Below are 26,639 nucleotides of genomic sequence, written 5' to 3'. Positions count from 1 at the left end.
TTTAAGAAACAAACACTTGGAAAAATGATGGCCCTCTTTAAAGATGTTTGGGAGCTGTTACTCAACGCCCATGGCACGCAACTGCGACCTTGATGAATGCCTGAATGGTGGCGTGCTACATGTATAAGCCGCAAAAAAGAATGAGTAAAATCTATTTTAAACATTAAACTTATAGACCAAGTCTGAAATAAACCCTGACTACTCAATCTTTGAGACCTGTCCCCTATCCTTATTAACCCCGTTCAATTCCAACCTTCGGAAACCAAATCCTATTTGGAAGAGCGGGATTGCCAACAAGATAGACAACAATATTATATAACTTGGCCTAAATGTAGGCGACGAATGTGGGTAGCAATGAGTTGAACTGAATTAGTCAAAAAATCCTAAATTTTAACCGCTACATCAACAATCCCATTCTCCCAAACAGCGTTCGATTCCCGAAGGTTGAGATTAGACAGGATTAACAACGACATGGTGATAATTTCAAGGATTAAAAAGTTAGGGTTTATTTCAAGCTTGGTCTACTAGGTCAAGATTTAATATGGACTACTAAAAAAAATCATTTGGTTTTGGTGCCGTTTTGACTAGCATTTAACGTAGTTGTGTAATCTTTTATCTTGTTCATCTCCAGGGTACATTTTTTGTTCTATCTGTATGAAACCGGCAGGGTGCATTTACGTGAAAAAAACACACATCAGCCCAGACAAATTCACTCAAAATTCATCATAAGTAGTGCTAGTAGTAGAATGAAACAAACAAACAAACAAATGGAACGACGCCCGGAAGCTCTGTACATCTCCGTGCATAATGTGCTTATTACAACACTAAACAAAATGACCTACGAAAGGTCCTGAATGTCTTCGCTAAAAATGATTTTGATACCCGAGTTCACAAGAGAATGAAATAATAGTCCCAGCAAAAAATTGCCATGGCGAACCGAGATTCTCCAAACATTCATTGTTTATATACTGTACATATCTCAATTCAAGTTCTAGAACGGTATCATGTAGTCGTGTATACACAACTTGTTCCTCCGAAACTCCAAGTTGTGTGTGTATAAATATGTAAATCTAACGTCTGTTGGTGCGAAGTGACATGAAATGTGCAGCGAAGGAATCATAGTCTGTTGGAAGCTTGGGGTGAACATGCGCAGGAGCAGATGTTGGGGTGCTTCCTTTCAGGGTCCCTCTTGAGGTTTCTGTGTTTTTCACATTTTCTGGAGAAGAACTTCCACTCGGTTCATCTTCTTGCCACTTGCCTCTAGCCATGGGAAGTTCAACACGCACAGGCTTTGGCGAAGATTGTTGTACTGAGACCCTGGAGTATGCAGGTGCCTTTCTCCTTTGTTCAGTACTCGAGTTGGAGAATGCTTCAATAGGGTTTTTTGTCTCATTTGGGGTGCTTACAGTCTCATTGGCATATTGTACTCCAGTTCGGACTCGTCCATCTCTCTTTGTATCTGAAGTTACCTCCCGCGTCCTGCGTGATTGTATCTGCTCTCTAGGTAACTTTGTCTGACCAGCCTGTCGTCGCTCTAATTCTTCCTCACTGTCATCTGAATCAAAGTAAGTGCCATTTCTTGACCCACTCTCCGTGCGCGCTCCAATACTTGGTCTTTCATGATGCAGCTCTTGACTGGAATTTTCCCTAATAGAACTCTTGGTTGTGCTAGGATTTGAAGTAGTACCAGATCGGTCAGATAGCTTCCCTGTATCACGTGAATAGAAGTTATTCCTTGTCACGGGTGATGTTGACTCCTCAGGTTTCACAACAGTATGTTTCCTGTTGTAATGTTCACCGCTGTAATTTGCACCAAAAGAACTCTTGGTTGTGCGTGAACTTTTAGGAGTATCACTAGTCTGTTCAGATGAAGCACCTTTCTCTTTGGAATGCACAGATTCTTCAATGCTGGCAGGAGCCTTTTGTAAAGAAGATTGTTTTGGCAGTGTGTTTACCCCGGAATTCTTATATTGTGGAGGTTGCCTGAGTTTGTTTCTAAGTCCAGGAGTTAACCTTCCATAATTCAGGCCAAGATCACCTTCATCGCTGCCCTCAGATGTTGCCGAAGATTGCACGCGGAGAGACAAGGGCTGATTCTCATTTGCTCCTGTTATCTCTGAGGAAGTACCCTTCAATTTATGTGGTTCTGCTTCTTCATCGGAAAGATCATAATCTTTTCTTGGTACAAAACCCAAGTTCCCCTGTGCTCCTAAATAGTCAGATCTAGGCGAACCGTCACTCTGTTGCTCCTTATGGAATACATTAGAACCTGGTGGATTTTGGTACTGCTTCCTGGACCTAGATTCGTAATCTTCAATATCATTAACATCAGGGACAAGCTTTCCAGAACTTCTATTGAACATATTGTTCTCAGAATAATCAGATCCTCTTGAATGAGACCTTAAGGAATCTACATGCATGCCTCCGGTAATTTCCTCATCAGAACAAACACCATCAGAATCAAAACTAGGTGGTATGTTATCATAAGAAGGAGGCAAGGGAATATCCTCTTTGTTTGCTCCCAAGTCATAAGATGGTTGTGTTTCTGTTCTTGAAAATAGCCTTGAAGTGCTATGATCAACTGGGGATTCACTTCTAGTCTGTTGACTCCAATCTGCACTTGAGAAGTCCTTGTGATCTTGGACAGTTGGTAGCTCTTCAGTATGTTTTGAAGAGAAAGGATCCAATAAATTCTCTTCTTCAACATCATAATCATATTGATCAAAAACAACAGCTGAGGAATCAGCACCAGATTTCTCATTCTGGTTGTCCCAAACAGTACTGCTGTCAACATGGGAAGCACTAAAGTTACTGTGGTAGTTATTTATGTTCTCTTGATCAAAGCTAGCTTGCCTGCTTTCCATATCCTTGGTACGATGCCCATCAAATTCAGCATCTGGGAAACTCTTCACATGCAAATCAAACGGATGATTTTCCTGTCTTCCAATATTGCTTTCTTTCTCAGATGAATCATCAAAATATGGAGGCTTGAATGAATGATCACGAGATGGTTCAGTTGGCATGCCATACATATCAGTACGACTTTCAGGAGCATAAGAGTGAAACTCAGGTGAGGAGTAAGGAGTTGATGTATTCTGACTACTCACACGGTTTGTTTCTGCTCTTTCCTCATCTTTTCTTGCATTGCTTGAGATAATCCTTGGATCATTACTACCTGAACTCTGCTCATTAAAACGCCTGTTATCATTCTTCATCAAACGATCAGCTTGTTGCTTCCTGGGTGCGGTGTCATGCATATATGCAGATGATTCATAAGTATTTTGCTCCACAGAGAAGTTTCCACGGCTAGCAAGTTGGGCAGCAGCTCTAGCAGCAATGCTTGCCATCTCTGCAGACTCTGCTGCTGCCTGTGCTGCAGATGTTGCATCCTTGAATTCCACATTCCAATTGGAACCACTAACTGAAGACTTCCTTTCCCTAGGCTGATTGATCTCTTCAGTCCTGGATCTTGGGTCTGAAAGATAAAATGCACTAGTAACCAAGAAGAACACAAAAGCATTAGAAAGTGATGATATTCAAGTAGTATAACCTTCACCCGTACCTGCAACTGCTGTGCCATATTGGGAGTAAGGTCTCGAAACACTTGCATTTCCAGTATTTCCATGCGAGAAATTGTTAGAACCAGGAATCTCTGCTGAGGAATAGGTAGTTGCACTTGTGACATGTTGGGAGCTAGGAGAAACTGAAACATCAGGATCCCTTATATTTTCTTGTGCGGAAGCGTTAAAATTGGCAGTGCCATATGGATTAGGATTTGCTGGAACTTCAGGAGATGGATAAGTAGCTCCTGTAGGCATACGAGAAGTGTCTGATTGAACGGATGAATAAGGATGTGCTACAGGTTGTGGAGTTGGCATACTAGAAGCAGATGGTCCTGACATTGAACTGTTTCCTCCAGAATATGTTGATCCATACTATATGACCAGATAATATAAATCAGATCAGAGACATAAAACTCGACAAAAAAAAAACAAAAAAAAACAGGCCAGTTAGTTTACCATCAGATCTTCATTTTGCCTCTGCGATTTCTCCTCAAATGCTTTTGGCTCCCATTTTATGTTGTGCTCCGCCGCAATTGAGCTCAAGGTTTTGGTTTTAGTCTGTATATCAGGTGCTCCTGCTGACAGCTTCTCAATTACCTTATCCAAAATAATTGTGATTGTGTAAGTGTAAAGCTACAAAGTCTTGGTAAAATTACAAGACTTGTAAAAAATAAGTACCAGACGGTTAACGCCACTGTCAGGTCGCACTTCAAGAGCCGCTGCGGCGAACTCTTTTCCATACTTGCTTGTGAAATTCTTCTTAACATCTGCTAGTTCTGTGACATCTGAACATCTCACTGATGCAAATATAACACTGGCTATTGCCTCCTTCAGATCAATAGGGCAAGTCCTATATTTCAGATAAACAAAATGTAACTGCAAGTATGGAAATATTCAGGACAAAAGAAGATTTGTCCCACGAGAACAGAGCGAAACATAGGGGCAATAAAAATACCTCAAATCCAAAAAAAATATGTTCTCTTATTCTAAACAAGTCGTCAACAACTATGTCACAATTTTCATGCAATGTTCGGAGAATTAGTAACCAAAGCCAATTGACATGTGAATCTTTTTTAAAACATATATGTGGGCAGTTTTGCTTATGGACAAAGTGTGGTAGCAATATGCTGCAAATTGCTGATAATGAACACAGCTCTATGCAAGCGCAACTATTCCTCGAGCGACTGAATTTTTATGCCGGTGGTAGCGCTTGCCTTGAGAAACAGGTACCTATAATTTGATTATTCAAGATTTACAATACCTTCTCAAGGTCAGTTCCTTCAACAAAAATAGGTCATAGTAATTTAACCGATGTACGGTGACATTTTTATCCAAAAGGGTTGGTTGCGCGCCAAAATGCCAAAGGGGTTAATAAACCTCCATAATTTAGTACTCCCTCCGTTCCATAATTCTTGTCTCAAATTTGCCCAAAAATGGATGTATCTGTTCTTAAAAAGCATCTAGATAGATGTAATATTTCGACAAGAATTATGGAATGGAGGGAGTAATACCCTAGAATGAATTTGGCTATATTTGGATTGGTGCCAATATTTGGTATGGCCCAGGGATTTGGCAAGCTTTTTCCCAACTTTTGGTTAAAAACCATGGCCCGCAAAATTGGCGACCAAAATATTGTTGAGGAATATTCTTCCAATCTCTACGACATGACAGACAAGCATTGCCAAACCAAAATTTGGCTCACCCACGTTTCATCCATTGTAATTTTGGGACCAAATGTTTTGGACATGGCCTATTTTTTTTTAGGGTAAACTGGCTGCACTAACACACCCAGCTTTCAGACTACCCCAAAAAGGACACTTCATGAATAATATAGATAAATTTTTATAAGCTCGGAAAACTGAGGCTACATCATGATTGTGCTCGCTAGGAAGAGATAAAAAATGTAACTACAATAACCTAAGAAACCATCCAATGGTTCACTAATGATTGATAAAAAAAATTAACTCCTGTGCTGTGACCTACAGAAGTAGTCACGGTATGAGATGAAAGTGATAGTCCTTCAACTAAAAACCTACGCCCTCTGATCCTAAATTCTTGACTCAAGTTTGCCCAAATATGGATGTATCTATTTTTAAAAAGCGTCTAGATACATGTAATATTTCGACAACAATTTAGGATCGGAGGGAGTATGTTTCTGCTTTTCTTGACATGATCAGCAAATAAAGGTTGACAAGCAAGAGCACAAACTTGGCTTACTTCTGTGAGTCAATAATGGACATGCGTGCCACTATTAGTTCGCAGTATACTTCAATTAAGTCATATGCTTGCATGAACTTCTCTTCCCTTATGACATGTTCAACCTGCACGGTGGGAGAGAGAAAATAAATGGATATCTTGGTGATAAAGTACAATCATGAAATATTAGGTTGCAATTTTCATTCAATCGCCTACCAGGTCAGTAGTATAAGAAGATGCTTGTGTACAACCATATAATTCTGACTGACCAGGCATAGTTGATCACAGAATTTTGCATTAACATGATGTAGAAGTGAAGATATAATTAACAAATTTCAATCAACACCGACCATGTGTTGACCGAGGAACAAAAATCACACTTGCCACTTCTATAAGATAACACTCCAATTGAACATCAGAGTTAAGAGAGAAATGGTGTCAGTATCCAACTAAAACTGCAATTGCGAACACCGGCAAATAGTTGAACGGGCCCATATGGTGTGGAAGAACAATGCTACATATCATCGAACAAGTAACATGCATCCTATAGTTGGTCCAGGCTTCCAGCTCACAATCACCTAAACAAATTCTGAAGTGGCCAGATCATTTCTATTATCTTCCAAATTGTAACTAATTCACCCATTTCGTGCAAAAAACGTCTGAATTAGAGCTCATCCCATCAAATATCCCGTTTGAATCCAGAATGTCTCTTCCTTCGCATCCAAGCGACCGCAATTACATCATCAGCCGAATGAACTAAGCTACAATCACGCACTGAAGGCGCACAGGGATGATATGAACACGCGGGAGGGAGGGCGAGCATGCGAATTAAAGCAAGGCGTACCCTGATGCGCGCGGTCTGGTCCTGATTGCCGTCGAGTAGCTGCGCGACCTCGCGGCGCATCTGGCGCACCTGCACCTCCTTCTTGTTCCGCAGCAACTTGATCCGCGCCATGGCCATCTTCAGCGAAATCTTGCTGCGGAGCCACAAAACGGCAACAGCAACAACAACAACAAGACGCGTTTAATTTCTCCCCTCCGCATCACGATGGGGAAAAAAAAGGAAGAGCAACCAAAACAATCTCGACTGACCACTTGTCGGGCTTGAAGCCCTTGTGCAGGACGCCCGACAGCTTCCCCTTGCTCTTGTGCATCTCCGCCGAATCCTACGTCCCCGCTGCGCGCGGCACCACCCACTCCTCGTTCCGGCTAGATTCGAAAGGAAAAAAAAAATTCGAATCGAATCTGCTCGTCGGGAGGCGGCAGGAGTAGCTATATGTGTTCCTCTATACGCGTTGGTGAGGTAGATTGGAAAGGGGGCTCTCACGCGGATGCGTGTGCTGCCGCCTGCCGCCAAGAGGAAGAAGGGAAGGGGAGGAGACTTTTTTGGTAAGAAACGAAACCGTTTATCTGCAGTTGGAATTTCCGCGACGAGGAAGCACAGCGTCAGCGGGCGGGCAGCGGCATTTTCCTTCCGGCTTCTTCACCGCTTCCGTTTGTCGATTGGCGTGCGGGCTGGGGACGGGATTGACCTTGACCTTCGAGCCGCGTGAGACTTCAGTTGGTTTGCCGGGGATCTTTACGTGTCAGACACCCCGCAATTTATTTGTTGTTAACAAAACATGATTCCAGAGGTAAATCTTCGATAAGAACGGCAGTACGCCCTCGGTCCCCTCCCTCCCAAATTAACTGGAATTTGTATGATATCGCCATCATTGAATTCAGAGGCACCAAGACGATCAAAACCATATCAATTGTGGCACCACGTGATTTATGGGAACAACAATATTGCGCAGATGCTCCAACAAACCAAAGAAACCCTAACCTCTTCACGTCGCCCAATGAAAGTTCAACAACTCTCTCTGTTCTTCCCGCACGCAATGGGTATCCAGGGTCTCTCTGCGTCCACCACGTGAAGCGAGAAAAAGACTGTTTGTGTTTCTTTCCTTCACATTGTGCGTCATCCTATCAATCAATCAATCTCATGTTAGGGCACTCAAGCAGACCGCTTTTTTGATCGTCTTGGGTAGCCGTTTGGGTCGGGCAGTGCTGTCATGAACGCGACAAGCAAAACGAAAATCGAAAAAGAAAAATCACGGCACAAGGACACACAGATTTAATATGGAAAACTCTCTCAAACAATGAGAGGGAAAAAACTATGGGCGTCAGCCAGCGAAATCTCACTATATGGGGAGTGTTTACAACGCCAGTGAGGTTCTATAGATGCAACCCGTGAGAACTCTGCCCAAAAACAGCAGCTTACAAAGGATATGTATAGTAGGAGCATTAGGGCAAAGCAGATCCGTAACGGACACACCGGCAGTTCCGCAACAAGTTCTATATTTTTCCGAAAAGTAACAGAGAGCAACCGTAGGTTCGGCCGGAATTGGGGACGGAACTTCCGGCACCTGGAACGGCTGGAAGTTGGGCCGGAACTTCCGACCCCTGGGAATTTGGATCACAATCCAACAAGTGTGTCCAGCAGGGCGACCCATTTGGTCCGACAAAAACAGAACATTGCACAATAATGACCATTTCAGATGCAAACATAAAAAGTAAATAAATTTCAAACAAATGTTTCGAATTATTACGAATCATCCAATAGAAATAAGTACGAATAAACAAATATTGTTTCAAATATAGTTAAAACACTCAAATAAATAGGAAATTCACTGATTTCTTACATGTTGCCACATATGCTCAACCAAATCATTCTGGAGTTGGTTGTGAGCTGTCCGATCCCGAATTTCATGATGTGTATGAAGTAACTATTGGAAGGACGTCGGTCCATGTTGGGGTTCAACCAAATCCCCACGAAAATCATACTCTTTATCATAGATGGAATCATCCCGCTCATCCCCCACAATCATGTTCTTCCACTCCCGGTGCATACAATCGATGCATGCAAGCATCCTCGGAAACCCCCAGGACTCATTGATAGACAACCAGCGGGTTGTGTACGCGGGCGTCGGTGCTCTCAAGTATTGAGAGCCAAACACTTGAACCACCACAGTGCAGAATCTATACATTGATTCAAGACAAGTGGATCGACTCTGCTCACGCGCAAACATATGAAGTAGTCGGTCCTTCCATAGGCATATGGCTTGCATATGAAGTAGTCGTCATATCCGGCCACACCTTGCATGAGACGCTTGAACAGCGGCCGCCCCATCCGATACCGACGTCGGAATAGGTGGGCAGGAAACACAGGATTGGTGCCATGGATCAGAAGTAGTCATTGCAAAGAAGAACATGGCCGGCTTGTCTGTTGCGGGCCAGCGCGAAAGCACGCACCTTAATCGACCCCCCTACTAATTGGACGCCGAATCTAGTTCTGCTGATGGAAAAAGAGAGCAGCACTCACCAGCAATTCGGTGTCGCCGTCGGAGTCCTCATCGGACGAGGTGTCGAGGAAGTGCTTGAAGAAGAATGGCGTCGATGTCGGCCATGGCGGGTACGAACTCGGGGACGGCAGCAGCGGCGACTAGCCGTCTACTCATCTTGCCCGCAGGGACAACTATGCGGTGCGGCGGAGAGATTGGGCAGCAAGACAGGCGTCAACATTGGTGGCGTCGATGGGGTCTGGGAGAAGGGAATGGGGATGGGGTAACTTTGTGTTGGGTGGCTGACGGGCAGGCCACTATGACACTAAGGCGGATGAGACGGCGCTTCGTGCCTAGTCTAGGTCAACGCTAACTCGGCCCAAATTTGGGATAGAAATGGGTCCAACCAGATGAAAAAGTGGACGATGGTGGGAATGTGTCGCCCCGCTGGACCGCGGTTTGTCCGTTTCGGCCCAAACGGACCGCTCTGGCCCAAATGCGTCGCCCTGCTAGAGTTGCCCTTACACCATGGCGACCTCCATTACTACTCTCTCTATGCGGGTTTATGTCTTTTGCGCGTATGATTTTTTTTATCATCTCTTTAGTTGAATTGGTGACATGGAAACATGCGCAAACCTTATAAACCTGAGTGGACGTAGTATCACGCACAAAACTTCAATCGATGCAGACCTGCAAACTTTCATCATGTGTCGTCGGATCTACAACGTGTGATCCAGATGAAAGGTGGGGATTATAACATCTACTTAAACACATTTTTCACATAACCCCCTTATTTATCCCACATTGTCTTGTCTTTCATTTACACGTCTCATCTGAACCACGCATTGTAGATCGATGATCCAGAACGAAAATATGCACCGAATGAAAGTTTACATCACATACATCGCCATTATGTACTGTTACATATTTCTAATTCATATATGTTTTGTTTTATTAATTTACGCCAAATAAAAAATGACATACCAAAAGATGACGCTAGGCAGATTGAACAAAGGAGTCACATTTTGTCTTTGCCAAATTGACCTCTAAGCAAGTACAGTAGGACCCTATATTATCTCGAAGGCCCTATATCAAAGGCCCAAACCTTGTAGGTCTCGTCTGAACAATACTCCGTTTTGACCTCTGCGGTCTACATCGGCCCATAGGCCCAAGCAGTCCCCTCCTCTTCCCTCATCGACGAAAGGGCACACGGAGGGAACCGCGGAGTTGCCGTGAGGAGGAAACCGGCGAAGTCGAAGTATCGGTGTCTGCAAGCGGCGGTTGCCGTGCTTCGAAATGGACGAGAAGACGCAGAAGAAGGTGGAGGCGACGGTGCTGGAGATTCTCCGGGGCTCGGACAGAGAGTCCTCTACGGAGTACAAGGTACGGAGCGCCGCCACCGACCGGCTCGGCATCGACCTCTCCCTCCCTGACCGCAAGCTCTTCGTACGACGCATCGTGGATGGCTACCTCCGATCTCTTGTCGAGGAAGACGAGCAGAAGCAGCAGGCGGGCTCCGACGAGGAGGGGGACAAGAAACCGCAGGAGGAGGAGAAGGAGGTTGTAGAGAAAGAGGAGGAGGAGGACGAGAAGGAGGGAGGTGCGGGGAACAAGGAGTTCGACGACAATGGAGATCTCATCCTCTGCCGCGTGAGTTCTTCCTTCCTTCCATGCCTAAAAACGTTCGATTTCATTTGTTCCATCGGGCAGGGTGCTAGGTTTTGAGGTGCGATGTGTTTGTGTTTGCAGCTGTCGACACATAGGAGGGTAACGCTCCAGGAGTTCCGGGGCATGACGCTGGTGTCGATCCGCGAGTACTACTTAAAGGACGGCAAGGAGATGCCCACCTCCAAAGGTGCTGCTTATATTTAACAATCTTTCTTGACCTTAAGAATTGGATTTCTGCTCGGGTGCTAGATGACCTGAATATTGGACTTGCTGAGCTCACACTGGCCTTCGCCTTAGTATACTCACACATGGCAAATGTGCTAGTAGTGGCGGCCTTGCTGCAATGTCAATTTGGTTAGATTTTGTTTCAGCCCTTGCAGGAAGGAGGGTATCAGTTGCCTGAAATCCACACCGTCGAATTGCAAGCAATGAAGCAGCCTAATATTATTTTACCATCCCACATTCATTTTACCGTGTATTACTGCAAGTGCTGGAGAATATACCAAGGTTTTCCACATTTATAAGGTCGTATAGTCCGTATTGTAGTAGGGAGTAGGGATTGTTTGAAAGAAAGGGGTGATAATAGGGAATGTGGATTGGGATCTTGAAAGAAAGGGATGATAATTTCTGCTAAGGGCATCTCTTAGAGTTGTAAAATAGTTGTTGGTAAGTTTGCCATGTAGGAAATGTGATATTGTGGTGGAGAAGAATGAGGAGGAGAGAGAGAGAGGGCAAGGTTGTATGTGCATTAACCAACAAAACCTGCACAAGTTCCAATATGCAAAAACAGAGCAAACTTATACTCCCTAATGGACAACTTAGACATACTCTAGAGTATTAGTATTATGAGTTGTTGGTTGATGACATGGAAAATCTTACCAACAAGGTGACAACTGACACACAAGCTATTAGAGATTCTCTTATACTCCCTCCATTTTTCCGTCCCTGGCCTTGGGTAACCCCGTTTCAATATATATGTCCATTGTGGGAATCAACAGTGTTGTTATTGCAATGTTTTTACTTCATACCCTATTCAGTATTGCAGATTGGTCGTAGTATGTTATTTAAGATTATCTTGTATCAAATTCTTCTTAGATTTAGTGTTTCCTTTGTCTGGGCATATGAGTGGCCTGAAGACCGATACTGTGAAACAGAAGGACATCATTTTTGCTTGAGACCAACCTATTTATTTTATTTTTTCCATTTTTACATGTGCTCATTTGTTATGCCATAATTTTTTTTTATGAAACTATGTCTGTCCATTTTGCACTGCTTGATTATGATTAGGGTGCCTTTTTCTCTTCTATTGCTGTTACAGTGCTGCTGATAGAGTGATGTAGGTGCCCATTAGTCTCTGCCCCTGGTTATTCTCTGTGAAACATTTCATATCAGTAGTTCTGCCAATGATATCTAGCTTAAGTTCAGCTTCATTCATTGGTAACTCATGTCCAGCCTTGTCAGAGTAAGCGGAACGAAGTCTGTACTCTAGTTTGAAACTGTTGCAGTAGTTCTAAATGGGTGGTTCAGCTGAAAATAGTTGCTGGGCAGGAAAATGGTGCTCTAATATTGTAACTAGCTTGTCCATTTTTTTTAAAGGAATTCAGCTATTCCATTAACTTGTTGGCATGGTAGGATAACAGGCCACCGCTCAGGTTACATCATCAGGATAGTTCTGTAACCATAACTCATGGTTGCCATGAACTGACCTGCACCCATAGCCGCCTGCACCTGTGCTGGCTCACACTCATGAGAACAATACATAACATGATATTCAATAAACAACATGGCGAGGAGGAACTTAGCTTCACAGAACATGATCCCCAGGGCGTCAAGGTTATACGCATTGAATAGAACAGCTGGCTTGAGGACCATGCCGTTGGCAGCGAAGATTGCCCTCCCAATAACTACACTTCCGGCCGTCCCTATGGACTGAATTAGTGCATCTGTCTCCGAATTAGCTTGTTGGTATTTGAATAGATATAATGTAATTAAATCTTGTGAAAAAGTAGGTTTGTTTATCTGCGCTGAATCAACTCTTTTAAAATGGTTACGCAAATTTATATTGGTGGAATGAACACTTCAATCAGCACATTATCGTACAAACTGTTCAAAAATCAAAGGATCCTCGCCACCTTATGAAACTGTGCTATGATCTTAGCTCTGAGGTTCATAAACCAACGGATAATGATTTCCTTTGTCATGTTACTCCTTGAGTTTTTTCGTCCTATATATTGTGTATAGTCCAAGACTGTTCGTGGATTTTATTTTGCATATCAGTCTTATTCATGTCGCACTCAAGAATAAGCAATAATCAGTTCATTACAATCCCTTCTTGAAGGGGTTAGATCCAGGTGAATGTTTCACTTGAGACACCACCCTGTTCCAAACAAGTTGATGCTTGATACGTCAGTATTAGCCAGTATACAGTTTTGTGCTCAATATCTTGTACTCCCTCTGATCCAAAATAAGTGTCGTGGCTTTGAACTAAGCCTAGCACAACTTTGTACTAAATCAGCGAGACTTCTTATGGATCGGAGGGAGTATTCTATAGCGCCAAAACGGGCTGTTGATTTTTATGTTTTGCATTGACCTACATTCTTTTTTCTTCATCACTAGAAGTTTCCTATATCCTATGTGTTTATCACATCATCTTTATTGCATTTTGTGTGTACTGGCATTAATATCTTGGATTTATTAGCTGGTGCTTTATGTTATATTATTGTTTGATTCCACGTTCTCCATTTCTTATGTTGTTGACATGCGGCTTAAATGCAGGGATAAGTATGACAGTTGAGCAGTGGGAAACATTTCGTAATTCTGTACCTGCAATAGAAGATGCCATTAAAAACCTTGGAGAATCAGAGTGAAAACATGTTTCAGAAGCGTTTCCCCCTGTATCGAAACTCCATGGAGCTACTAGAGTTCCCGTAGACTTCTGTACGAACTTCTCCCTTCATCGAGCTGCCTGCTCTGTGCTATCTGCCGGGCACAGTTTGGGAGTATTTGCCAACTAATTATGCTCTAGTATGGTGGACCAAAATTTCATCAGGCTACTATATGATCTGATGCTGTTTAGTACTTTAGTTGTCATTCGTAATATCCTACTGATATCATGGATCCTTAAGGTTATCATGGTAACATGTTCTGTGTGCACGCTCTCGTGTGGGTGCTTGTGCCAGTCTTCCTATTGACCTGCCTGCCTGCTGATGCAAATTTATCTCAGATGTGTTGAAAACGTAGTGTACGACTGTACGAGAGAGTAGGATGATTGCTGAAAGATCTTGTTTTGGTTTGAAGTAAACTCAGGGATCTTCTAGTTCACACGTCCAAATCTTCAACAGTTAGAATTTTGGAAGGTTTGTCTGCACAGGGAAACAAGATTGTCTATTCCAGTCGTGCAGCAGCTGCGCTGCTGCACGGAAAGCAACAGGAAGAACTTAGAGAATAGACTTGTTCGGCGTGAACCTGGCAAAATTCACAGTAACCATTCCTTGGTTTCATCTGCTCTAGAACCCTGTGGTTGCTGCGCTATGTTTCACCGCGTTGTGGATCTAGTTAATCAAATCTTTACCATCTCAACTATGCTTTTGCGTTAGTATGACATAAAAAAATGTTACTATAAGTAAATAAGTATACCGTTGAATAGGCAGTACTGTGCTAAACAGAGCCTAAGAAAAAAAATAAAAATCTGCATACTTTTGTTTAGGGAATGCAAGCGGGATTTTGTCTATGTCCTGTTTCTCTGTTTCTAGGTAACTAGAGACTCGCTAGTTCGAAAATTTTACTCAAAATTTGACTTATAATTTGAAGGTTGGATAGAAGGAAAGGCGGGATCCTGCCTGATCGGCTGATCCCTAGTTTTATATGCTGCACTGCTGCGCTTCTCTGTCATAGTGAGGCCACGAGCCCACATAGTCTCCCGTGATTATCAATCAATGGGCCGTAGTTGCCTGTCATCGACTTCCCATTTTCACTTGAAAGTCATCAGGATCTCAGCAACAATGGAATGCGGTGCAGTCTCGCGGAAGAAATACAATACAACCTATTACACGGTTAGTAGATTCCTGCCGCACTACCACTAAGGTACAGGCGTGGAGAGGCCAAAGCAGAAGGGATTTTAAATCCCGGTGGGACACCGAGGAAATGCCCCAACCGGGTATCGAACCTGCGCGGGCCGCTTGCTCGATGGCAAAGCTGGCCACCCGAGCGATAGCTCAGTCCAGTCTCGAGCTAGTTTACTTAAAAGTAAATTTCAATTTTTTTACCCCCTAATTTCACTTTTGTGACACAATCTATCACATTTAACAGAATTTTTACAAATTTAGCCCATTGAAACAAACTTGTGACACGAATTGCCCCCTATAGTGTTTTCTTAATTTTCCCAAATTATATCAGTCGAGCCCACTCGCACCCTATGTTTTTCTTGTGCCATTCTTCCTGCACATGCTGATGGCATCATGACACGCACTTGCTCTGTTCCTCAAGATGCGTGATGCCATGACGGCCGTGATGAAATTATTTCAATCAAGTAATCAGAAACAAAAAGACTCGATGAAATTATTTCAATCAAACCATCAGAAACAGAAAGACTCGAATCACTGACGTTCCCCAGCATTTTGCAAAGAAGATTGCAAGCTTCATAGGGTCTTTGGATGGTTGGATACTATTATTTCCACTTCCAGCTCCCAGCCGTATTCTAGAAAAGAAATTACCAGCTCCCAGGCCCAGCCGCTGGATATTAGATTCCTGGATGGCTGGATCCTCTTTGCATCTTTGGATCTGAAATCTGACCTGATTCGGATGAGAAGGAATATCTGCTTTGAGCACTAGAAGAACAGGCACGTTGTCAGGAGCATTTTCCTTTCTTCAAAAAGCTGATCGAGAGCACCACATGTTTCACGACTCTTCCCATCCTGAAGCCAATCAGCAGCATAAAGGACGTCGAGAACTTAAATGGAGAAAGGAAAATGCTCCTGACAACGTGGGTGCCTCATGTTATGCAACGGAGGGAGAGTATGATGTTTTCGAAATATTATGGGACGGTGGGAGTAAGACTCAACAAGGAGTAGTATATTCTCGGCCAAACAGACCGCACAATATTATGGTATGGAGGGAGTAAAATTCAATAAGGAGTAGTATATTTTAGGCCAAACAGACCGCACATAATAATATCTCTTCAGGCTGCAGGTTTAGACGGCGGCAGGATCACAAGAAACGAGGATCAAGGGATCAGAACTACGACATATTTCCATATCTCGCCAGACGACGATCAGTGGAGTACATCTCTGCCTAATGCCCACAATTTGCACGTTGCGGAGCTAACAAAATCGCCTTGCGTCGTGCCAAGGAATAAATAGCGGGATCTAGCAATCATGATTTGGCAATGTAGAGATTGATTTTTTTTAGGAAGCGTCTATTTCTCAGTCGATGACAGTAGCCACGGGCGAAGATTTTCTCATCTTTTATGTTGCATCAATCTTTTACTAATCTCGGTAGTTGTATCAGACGGTTGTTCGATTAGGAAATGCAAAACCAAAAGAAAAACATACGAGAGAGAGAAGACCACTGTCCCACCGGAAGCGCTGCGTTTAAGCCGCACCGTGCTTTTAGTTATGAGTATACTTGTTTTAAATGGCGCATGAATTCAGATCTTGCGACTTCGATTGACAACTTCGTCAAGCGTGACGCGCGGCGAAACGTGGGCGAGTCCACGGAAAGAAGAAAGGTGAAAGGGAGAGGAACCCGTTAGATCGCACATCATTTCTGAGTGGTGGAGCAGAGCTCTGACGCTGAAAGGGCTCTGCTGTTTAAGGTTGTTGGCACGTAACGTCGGTCCATTCGCCGGCGCGCGCGCGCCCTGCAGCTGACACAACGGACTGCGCCCGGAGCCCCGGACCACCGGTTACATCTCCGTCACCCGGAGCGGGCCACCCGCGCCCATTCGCCGGCGTCGCGCTCTACGGCTGATACTTGATCAGATGGCTGGCCAAAGCGAGGACGTACCGGATAACCGGAGCGTGTGGTTTCGACGTGGACGAGGACCCCGGATGACGCTGGATTGCAGTGTGTACACGAAGCGACGGCAGCGAAGATTTGGGACTTCGGGAGAACTCGGTGTTTTCACGAGAAGTTTATATTATACTCAAGCTAATTAAAAGCGCGCGCTGTCACGCGAAGACGCGGTTCGTGCCGGAGTCTGAAGTCTTGGCCCGCACGCGCGGACGCGGTTTTCGCGAGAGAGACGTCGACGACGACGACCTGGCGACGAAAACTTTCAGACCAGCGTGTGTAGGTAAGATCTGAAACGGAGAGAAAGCGCGCGCAATCGGTCAAAGTAAACTGAAGCTAGCACGCATGGATGACGTACGTGCCCATAAAAAGGCTGAAATTCCGTGGTTACATCCAGCTGGTCCGGTGAAAAAGCGTATTACTGTACGTAGATTTGACGAGGTACCAGGACAACGTAGTCCCTGAAAACAACTACAACCGTCAAACTACAAACATCTCGCGGACGGAAACTTTTAAGCGATGCCCAAGCTTTAACTTGCGTAGACGAATCTCATATAAATTGCGAAAGTTAATCTGATGTAAATACAAAATTAGGAAACGAGTTTCAGTTTCACCTTTGCCCTCCCGTTTTGCACTTTTTTTTCCCTGCGTATCACGCGGCACGCGGTCACAAGGAGCATATGCTAACCTAACACGCTAGACGGTTGACAGTTGTACGTACAACTTGTGTTCCTACGCACGGGTGCACGAGCCTCGAGTGCTGTTACAACCGCACAGCTAGTCACGGGGAGGGGGTGTTGCTCATCATCATCCCCCGAGACATGGCGGCGAGCACCGTCTCGGCCGTGAGCCGATCCGGTCCGGCCGACCGCACCACGAGCGTGTGCGTGACGGCGTCGCCCGCCATCGCCATGTCCGACGCCACGACGCTGAGGTGCGAGTCCCTGATGGCGCTCAAGGCCCCGGAGACGGGGTGCGCGTCTAGCGGGGTGGTCACGCGCAGCACCACCTCGTCCTGCATTGCCTTCACCTCCACGGACGGGGACGTCGGCGTCCTGAGACGCGCCTCCAGCTCCTGGATGTAGGCGATGGCGTCGCTGAGCAGAGACGCCTTGTCCATCTTGGAGATCTTGGGCACGACCGCGCGCAGCGCGTAGAAGCGCTGGTTCAGCTTCTCCCGCCGCTGCCGCTCCGCCTCCACGTGGTTCAGCGGCTCCTCCCGCCCGTTCGCCGGCTTGCGCCCCCGCTTCCGCGGCCTCCGCTCGTCGCCGCCGCCGCCCGCCTGCTTCTGGGCGTCCGGCTGCTGGGTGAAATTTATGCTTCTTTTAGGAGACGGCTCCGCAGGTTTCGCTTTGACAACCTCCTTCTTGGGCGCCGGGCGCGTCGCGGCCATGGCTTGCCCGCCGAGCCGCAGCGGCGCCGCCCAAGTGGCGTCGCATCCTGTTTGTTGCGCGCCGCGGGAGAGATCCTTCCCGAAGATCCTCATGTAATCGTTCGGTGGGGTGGGAGGATCGACGCGGAAGGCGGACTGGATAGCGCGCAGGGCGTCGGGGTTCTCGCGGACGGCCGCGACGGAGCCGAGCTCGAGCACGCCGCCCTTGCACGGGAGGAAGACGACGGTGCGCAGGCCCGCGGACTGGGCCAGGGACGCGCGGACGCACCACCCGGGCCGGCGTGGATCATCCACGGCGACCCACGCGTGGCGGCCCGAGGCCCGCGCGCGGCCCGGCCCGCCTGCGTCCTCGGGGAAGGAGAAGTACATGGACGCCAGGAAGTACATCTCGGCGCCGGTGACGCGGTCGAGCCGGAGCGCGTAGTCGGCGCCCTCCTCGTCTTCTTCCCCGCCGCCGTGCAGCGCGTGCAGCCGCAGCAGCACGCGCTTGCGCGCCAGGCTCGTGTTCGCGGCGCCGGCTTCTTCGTCCTCGGGCGCGGCCGGGTCATGCTCGCGGCAGTGCCCGTCGCCCCAGCCGAGCACGGGGCGGCCGGCTCCGTCGTGGGACTCTTGCCAGTAGATGCCGTACGTCCATGCCCCGCCCAGCTCGACGAGGTCTTGCAGGCGCGCCTGGAGCTCGGCGGACGACGCTGAAGCCGACGCCGGCCCATCGAGCTGCGGCGGCGTGGTGGCCAGGTGGTGCGCGGCGTCCTTGCCCAGCACGGCGGCGAACAACGCCGCGTCCGTGTCAGACCACGACATGCGGCCGTACGTGTCGCCTAGCCTGCGCCGCGTTGGTCAAAGAAATCAACCTGGCTCTGCCCTCTTGATCGGTTGGGTGGTTACATACACGGTGTTTGGTTTTATATAGAGCCAGCCGCCGGCCACAGAGGAAAGATCACGGGAGGGAGCCAGCGATTGCTACTGGAGATGTTGAGTTGCTCGATGAGTTGCGGGTGGCTAGCGAGTGGGCAGTGCTCGCCGGACCGGAACACTAGCAAATGCTCTCAAGTCTCAAGCTGGTACGTGTTGTGGAGTGGATGAGACAATGCGAGCACGGATGTCCCGTTAAAAAACGGGGTGCTGTCGTACGGCAAAGGTACAAGAGCCATGTGGGTTCGGCGCACCGGGACGACTAACGATTGCGAATTCTTTGGAGCGAGGCGCTGCGGCACGGCACGTGAATCATGTTGGTATGCTGCGAGCACACGAGTCACGGTGGCCGGTGTCGGAGCCAGGAGTAAGGTGAGCAGTCAGGTCGATCTATTATTCTAGATGCATGCCGTCCATTTTTTTCCCGACTGACGACTGTATCGAATGATTCACTTCTTATTAAGTTCTTATCCGGAGAACATGACACGCAAAGAGCTGTGCAGAAGAGGATATGCAAACCACGCGCCTATGGAAAGAGTATGTACCCAAAATGGCATGGTAATCACAAATCGCCTTACACCGTTACACGGCTTCATACTTTCATGGCATGTACTCGCTCTAGTATTAGTTCCACAATTCTAGGTTCCGGGTTACTTAAGGAATTGAAAGCGGTTAGCCAAAATAGCCAAACAGTGCTATGGCTAGTTCGGTACGTTCGCTTCGCAGCCTCTCGAACCATGGACCACACAGTAGCTAGCATTACTGTTTCTGAGCAAGAGTGATTCCCACGGGCGTACGTTCGTTCGTCGCGTGCGGAGGCATGTAGCTATGGACACCGCGGCGTCAGCATCGCTCGTGTTCGTTCCATCTCCAGGAGGGAGAAACCAATGAGAGAAAATCGAGCATGCGTACGTTTATACAGTGAAGGACACGTACGCGAGCACCCCCGTTTTGACATGCTAGGCGTAGAGAGACGTGTGTCTGCAGCAACCTTTTGTGTTTGTGTATGTGTCCGAGTCTCCGAGAGGGAGGATAGGGAGGAAAGTGTGGACCGGGCAGCATGGCAGTGGCCCAACGCGTGAAGGGCCCCCGCGTCGCTCGCTCTTGGGGGCGACACAGGCGGCGACTCAAACCCTAGACGCCACCGGACAGGGACCACGTGGCCGACGGCGGCGGTGAGGCTTCATCGTCAGGTTGCGACCTCGTGGGCGCTCTTGTTTTCCGTAGGGACGGTGGTCGGAGGTGGTTTAGGTGGTGCTTCCGGTGATGAAAGGCGCCCTCATCGGCAGTGCGAGCTACCGCTGGCTCTGCGTCTCCGACGTTCGGCGGGCAGCGCGCGGCCGCTTGGGCCGCCTGGATCTGCCGCGGCCTCCGCGGGATCCAGCGCGTGGCAGCGGCGTTGTGGGCGGCGCGGCTGCTCCTTGGTGGGGCATGGCTTCTCTGTCCCAGCCGGACGGCCCTTGGCTTAACTGCTCGGCTTGACCGGCCGGTCTGTGGCGGGGCAGGCCCGGTCTGCGGCTTCGGGCAAACGGCGGCTCAGATTTGCCGCAAGGTACGTGTCGCAGGGGTCGGTGTGGGGCTGGGTGCTGGGATTGGGAGCAGGACGCTTGGATCTGGTGCTTCGCTGCGAGGAGACAACTGGATCCGGCGCTTCTTGGCGGCTTTGGCATGCGGCCGCGCAGGTCCGGAATCGGGCATCTGCAACTTCTCCTGCATTATGTGCTTTCGTTGTTGCTGCTGCGTGCTTTGTCTGTTGCCTTAGTTGTGCGCAAGATGTTGCTTCGGGTGAAAACTTGCAGGGCCCTCGGTCTCTGCCGATGATGACGGCACCTTTCGGTGCCGTTCCCCTCGTTCGAGGCTTCATCGAGGAGCTAATTTTCGTGCATTGTTATTTGGTGTTCTCCGGGTGAAAACCTAAGATCTGGTCGTTGTCGGATCGGGCAACGACGACGTGCAAATGTCGTTTCCCTCCTTGGAGGCGCTGCCTTGGAGACCCCGACTCCTCGTTGCTTCCAATCGGTGCTTAGTCACTGTGAGTGCTTCGCCTAAGGTTTGTTGAAGGTTGGGTGGTTCCTTGTGTTGCCTAGGTTCTTGGTTTATGTCCGGCGGGGGTGTGCGTTTGTTTTCCTTTGGTGTGGTCTCGGCATGTGTTGCCTTTCGCACCGTCGGCACATAGGTGTCGTGTTGTATTCTCGGTGGTGTGTGTCCTTTTGGCCTGCCGGCGACTCGAGGAGGTAGTGGTATGTTCTCGGTGGTGGGTCATCCTTCGATGTCATCAGTTGGCATTCTTCGTCGCGATGGGTCTCGGTGACGCACGGCCCTTCGAATATGCTGGCTACGTAGGGGTCGTGGCGTCCTCGGCTGCACGCTACCCTTCGACTTCATCGACGACGCAGTGTTTGGGGAGGCTCGGCAGCTCGGCGCCTTTCGACTTCATCATCGATGTGCTTTGTTGTGCATGTCTATCGCCGTTGGCATGTTTTGAGACCCTAGGTTTTTGTTTTCTGTGTTTCTGTTGGCAATGCTGTCGTTGTATTCGTTGTATTTCAATTCTTTTATTTAATGAATTCGCTTCAAAAAAGCATGGCAGGGGCTGAACGGCAGCACGCGCAGAAGAGGGCCAGGCGGGGCCGCGGGCGCATCATCGGCGTTACCGTTCCGGGCACGTGATTTTTGACATCCGTACGGTAACAACCGTCCTCTGCGTTTGCATTTTGAAGATCGATGATTCAACCCGTACGGCAAACGTGATTCAACCCCTGCTCTTGCCGATCAGCTACAATTCTGCATGTGAATACTGATATATAATAAGTGTCATTTATAAATTCCTCATACCAATTTCATGTGGTGCAAATGTCTGGTTCTTGCAACCTGAAATTTAATTTATCGCACTCAGTGTAGTGGTTAATATATACAACTAGCCGGATGATCCGCGTAGACTGCGCGGCTAGATTTGTATAACAAATAATATTTTAACGTTTTTCTTCTTATTTTCTAATAGATTCAATTTGTACGCAATTTAGACGTATCGTATTTGGAATTGTTCAATTATTTTTGAAAATATTTGATTGTTATATTTTTTGATGTACCAAAATATATACTTCTGAATGCTTAAAAAAATTTAAAATCACAACACGATATATTGTAGTTTAGACAGTCATTACATGTTTTAGCAAGAGAGTATTATTTTATTAACATCGTGTGCCATACAAAACTATTGAGCTTCTATAGGTAACATATGTTCTTTTGTTACTTTTTTATTTTAGATATTTGAGAAATTTCATTTTAGACATCGGTTATAGACGTTTAGATTTTTTTTATCCACGGTCAATTTTTTGTGTGGATCGTGCAGTAAGCATTGACTTTTATCCAGCCCAAATTGTATCTGCCCATCATTCATTGACACCTATGACTTTAAAAAATAATACGTTTGACATGAAATTCACTTATTTTTTCCTGTTGTTTCTGGTGTTGTTGCCGCTCTTCGTGGCCGGTCGTGAGAGATGTTCGATTTTTAGGTATTGTATTTGCCGCCGTGGTCATGGATTGGGGTGCGCCTAGGGTATTCCAGCTGGTGTTTTCGTGTGTATTCGGAAAACTGTGCATTTGCGGATGTATGGAAGCTAAATTGGCTTGCTAGTCATGTTTTTTCATCCAATACACATGTCATCTATGCCACACTGTTTCTTTTCTATTTTTTTAGTCTATCCCCTTTCAGCATGAGTCATTTGCTGAACATCTCACATGAGGTGTGGTCGTGGCATGATAGGAAGTTGACATCAGTTGGAATAGCTGGTTTTGGCTTGCTATCCTTCGGTTTTGGCATGATAAATTTGCATCATTTCTAATTTCCGTCTTGTTTCGTCGTAGTTGATGTATGTCATTTGTTTAATTGGTTCATATATTCTACTTGGTTTCATGGCTACATCCCGAAGGCAACGTACCAGCGTACGATACGGTTGGTCCGAATATGGCGGTACACCTGGCCATAGGTTAACATATATTTTGCTCGTATCTAACGAAATTCCTACTTTCAAAATTTAAAAATTTAATGGTAATTTTATATACAAAATAGTTTTCTTTGTAGATCCAACTTTTAACTTTTCTATGTAAAATCAAATGTAAAAAGCTTTGTACGAAGCAAAGATATCCTTCGGAGGATCTGGCTTACGGTCCGGTGTTTTTTGTTTTGTCGTTAAAACTGAGTAGGTATGACTTTATATGAACTGTTGTAATCTAGATCAATCAAAATTAGATCACATCAGATTGATTGGTCTCTAACAAGTCTAGACCGTACAAATAACTTTGGAACAATCTACATCATAGAATTTCCGCTACTTTAGTTAAATATTAGATTAGATTTCTTATTTGCTTAGCTGATATGACATACAAACATGTACTATCAGCTCTTGCTCGATCTCAATCTAAACTTTAACTAGCTTGGCGACAATCATTCCGTTAAACCATATAGAACTCTAAGATCCATACTAGGTGTATCGATCTTATATACCACATATATAACAATCTTTTGATTTGAATTCTAATTTCGCGTTCTGCCCTATCTTCTGTCCATATGATTAAAACCGAAGGATAGAAAGACACAATATTCATCCACACAGGATGAATAATCTCCCCCGTTAAACTTTGTGGGTTCAGATTATAACAGCTCATATCCAAATACTGAAGGAAAAAAAGGATAATCAGATAGAAATTTGACATATATAATTGTGACACGTTAGAAAAGAAAACCAATAGTGAACTGAGCCTATCTCAGGTGGTGTAGTCCCTTGCGGTGGAACCAACCCATCCAGTTTCAAGTCATAGGCTTGACAGTAGTGTCACATTTTATTGAATTATTCTAGGATTTAACCGGCGCTATTCTTTCAGTGGCGCTATTCTTTCAGTGATAGGTGATGTATCCGTCAACAGCGAGACGCCTACCGTGACTTCGTCAATCTCTCAAGATCTGCCGGCTCAGTCTTTTGAAGGTGCCCATAGGGATAGGATGTGCCTATGTGCGTTCATAGGGGTGAGTGTACACACGTGCTGTCAGCGTTCGCGTTTGTATTGTGTTACTTAAAAAAAGGAAATCAATAAAAATACTCCCTCCATCACATATTAAGTGCCGAAATATTACATGTATTTAGACGTATTTTAATATATAGATACGTCCTTTTTTTTTAGAAAAAATTGAGTCACTTGATATGAGACAGGTGAGTAGTTATTTTCGAAAAATGCGAGAAAAATCTATTATTTTAGTGTAGGTGCGCAAATGTGTGTGTCACCCGGCCAGTTCCATCGTCTAAAAAGAGTTTCGGACTATTTTTTTTCTTTCGAAACGGCGCTTAGTGTCACTCAACAATTCCCTTGGATCTTGCTGACGCCACCAGATGCTGTCGTGCTTAGCGAAGAAAGCATGACATGATGCATGCAACCCCACTCCCCTCTGAGATCCGTCCAGCATCAGAGCATCTGCGTCTATCTCCCAACGACGCATCAACCTCAACCATCCATAAGCAGGACAGCCGACAGCGTTTTGAACGTGCCTCACACTGGCAGTAGCGAGTACCTACGCAGTACGCACGTAGGGATGGTCGGATGGATCATGGAAGCCGATGCATATCAAGCATGATTACATGGCCTGAACCGCGCTTGAAGAAGAATCAAAGACGGCGGCGGCGGGCGGACGGACCGCCGGACGGCAGCAGTCTCTACTGGTTATAGCACTGTTTTGAGACTAACAAAAGGGGCAAGAAATAAATATCAAGGAATCGATCGATCGATCTGGTAGGCTGATGTGATTTGGTGGTAGAGCCAGCTCTGAAAGACTGAAACCGGGAGGCATCTGGAACCTATCATGTCGCCAACTGTGTTGCCCCAAGAAGCGTTGTTCCGGGTCATGAGAACGACGACGAAGAGAATCGTCCAAGTCGATCAGTGTTGGCGACTAGGTTCATCGTCTCATCGACAGTTCTGGCCAATGTCAAAGCCCCTACAATTGCACCCCTGAATTACTAACACATCAGTCATGTCCCTTTCCCCACGAGAGAAAAATATCGACCGGTGTCCTGCACGAGAGGAATATCAGTTTTGAGCACGTGAAACTGATAGCACGCGGTCTCACCATATGGTTCATTCTGTTGATGATTGCCACAGACGTAAAGAAATGGATCTATGAATCTGAAGTACATTTTGTCGGACCCCTTCTTTTCGGCTTTCAGGACGGACTTCTCGGAGAAGCTGCTCTTCCCGGCTTCCGGGAGAAGCCATCCTGAATTTTTTGCTAGGTTTTCAGATTAGGTTAGACTAATCTAATTTGAAAGCCTAATAAAATTTTACATGCGGCTTCTCCAGAAAGCTGGGTGAGAGGAGCTTCTCGGAGAAGCCCATCCTAGAAACCGAAAAGAAGGGGGCCGTCATCTCCCGCTTGGCAACCACCTTTGTGCTTTAGCTGGTTCATCTATTTAATCAGTAGTTTTATCTTCTCGCAGAAATAAATAAATAGTAGTTTTATCTAATAAAGTGCGTTCCTGCTCAAATATACATGCCACAAATGGCAAATCTAGCACCTTACACTTATTTAGATTCTAAGATAAGAACAATACTTTCTCTTTGGTTCAGCTCAGTCAGGGGCGGAGGCAGGAAAAAAAGACCTGTTTTACGGTACCCCTATACTGCTAATGGCAAAGAGCCAGTACACAAATCTCTACCGTCCATTCGTTAGGAGTTATTTTTGACTAATGGGCTGAAGCCCAGCAGAAGCCCATTTTTCTCTATAGAAAATTCCATATTTGCCACTCAAATTTTGCCCATATGTCCAAATGCCACTCAAATTTTTTTTTTTTCAAATTTGTCACTCAAATTTTGCATGAGGTACAAATATACCTCTACCGTTAGTTGACCATTAAGTAAGATGAACAATTGTCAATTTTTTCATATTGACCAAAATACCCCTGGGTCCACATGTTGAAGCAACCAAGCGGAAGTGCTTAACTATTCCTTTAATTTTCTTAATTGTTCCTTTAATTCTCTCATATAATGACAGCTATGGCGTCCGGCTGTTGCTTCACGCGCCGTCGCCGGACAGGCGTTCGTCGACCTCGGCCCGGCTTGGGAAGCCCGATCATACAGCTTTCATAAGGTCCCATCGTGGGTTGTACCCCTACACCAGCAGCCCTACGGCCGGGCTCGCCGGCGACCACCACGCCATGGCGCTGCCCCCACCCTACGGCCCGGCACGACGGCGACCTCCTCGACCGTTGCTTGCCTTGCGGCTGCGGGGGAGCTGTCCTCAGCAACGCAACCGGACGGCTACGACCACTGAATGAATTTGGGTGTTCCGTATATCTGAATTTGGGTGTTTAGATGTACTGAGCTAGCTGCACTGAAAATTTGTGACGTCTGCTTTTCATTGAATGAAGACGAGCAATGGTTCTAGTCTGCAGATTCACCATTTTGGATGTATAAATACTACTCTAGTTGTTTTGTTGTACCCGAATCAAGGATGTGCAGAAAATTCCTGAATGAATGTGAATGTACAGGAAATGTTTCTCTTTTGATGTTTTGCTATTGCTG

The 26,639-nt window shown here is 46.2% G+C and overlaps 3 protein-coding genes across 3 annotated transcripts; 1 reads left to right on the top strand and 2 right to left on the bottom strand.

The window, feature by feature from the left end:
* Positions 1-747: 747 nt before the first annotated feature.
* On the bottom strand, positions 748-7,268 carry LOC100838789. Its single transcript, XM_003569600.4, has 7 exons — positions 6,852-7,268; positions 6,604-6,736; positions 5,781-5,884; positions 4,242-4,413; positions 4,020-4,160; positions 3,563-3,935; positions 748-3,475 (listed from the first exon to the last, which is right to left on the bottom strand). The coding sequence occupies exons 1-7, from the start codon at positions 6,911-6,913 to the stop codon at positions 1,071-1,073; spliced, it is 3,390 nt and encodes a 1,129-aa protein (XP_003569648.1). The 5' UTR covers positions 6,914-7,268; the 3' UTR covers positions 748-1,070.
* Positions 7,269-10,208: 2,940 nt separating this feature from the next.
* Positions 10,209-13,941, top strand: LOC100838479 (RNA polymerase II transcriptional coactivator KELP). Its single transcript, XM_003569599.3, has 3 exons — positions 10,209-10,732; positions 10,832-10,937; positions 13,526-13,941. Exons 1-3 carry the CDS (start codon positions 10,379-10,381, stop codon positions 13,615-13,617), a joined length of 552 nt encoding a protein of 183 aa, XP_003569647.1. The 5' UTR covers positions 10,209-10,378; the 3' UTR covers positions 13,618-13,941.
* Positions 13,942-17,285: 3,344 nt separating this feature from the next.
* Positions 17,286-19,723, bottom strand: LOC100837261 (transcription factor bHLH13). Its single transcript, XM_003569595.4, has one exon. It carries the CDS (start codon positions 18,951-18,953, stop codon positions 17,541-17,543), a length of 1,413 nt encoding a protein of 470 aa, XP_003569643.1. The 5' UTR covers positions 18,954-19,723; the 3' UTR covers positions 17,286-17,540.
* Positions 19,724-26,639: the final 6,916 nt, after the last annotated feature.

This window comes from Brachypodium distachyon, chromosome 2 (assembly GCF_000005505.3).
Source record: "Brachypodium distachyon strain Bd21 chromosome 2, Brachypodium_distachyon_v3.0, whole genome shotgun sequence".
NCBI lineage: Eukaryota > Viridiplantae > Streptophyta > Magnoliopsida > Poales > Poaceae > Brachypodium > Brachypodium distachyon.
Note: the sequence above shows the minus strand (reverse complement) of the source record. Positions and strands in the feature narration are given on the sequence as shown.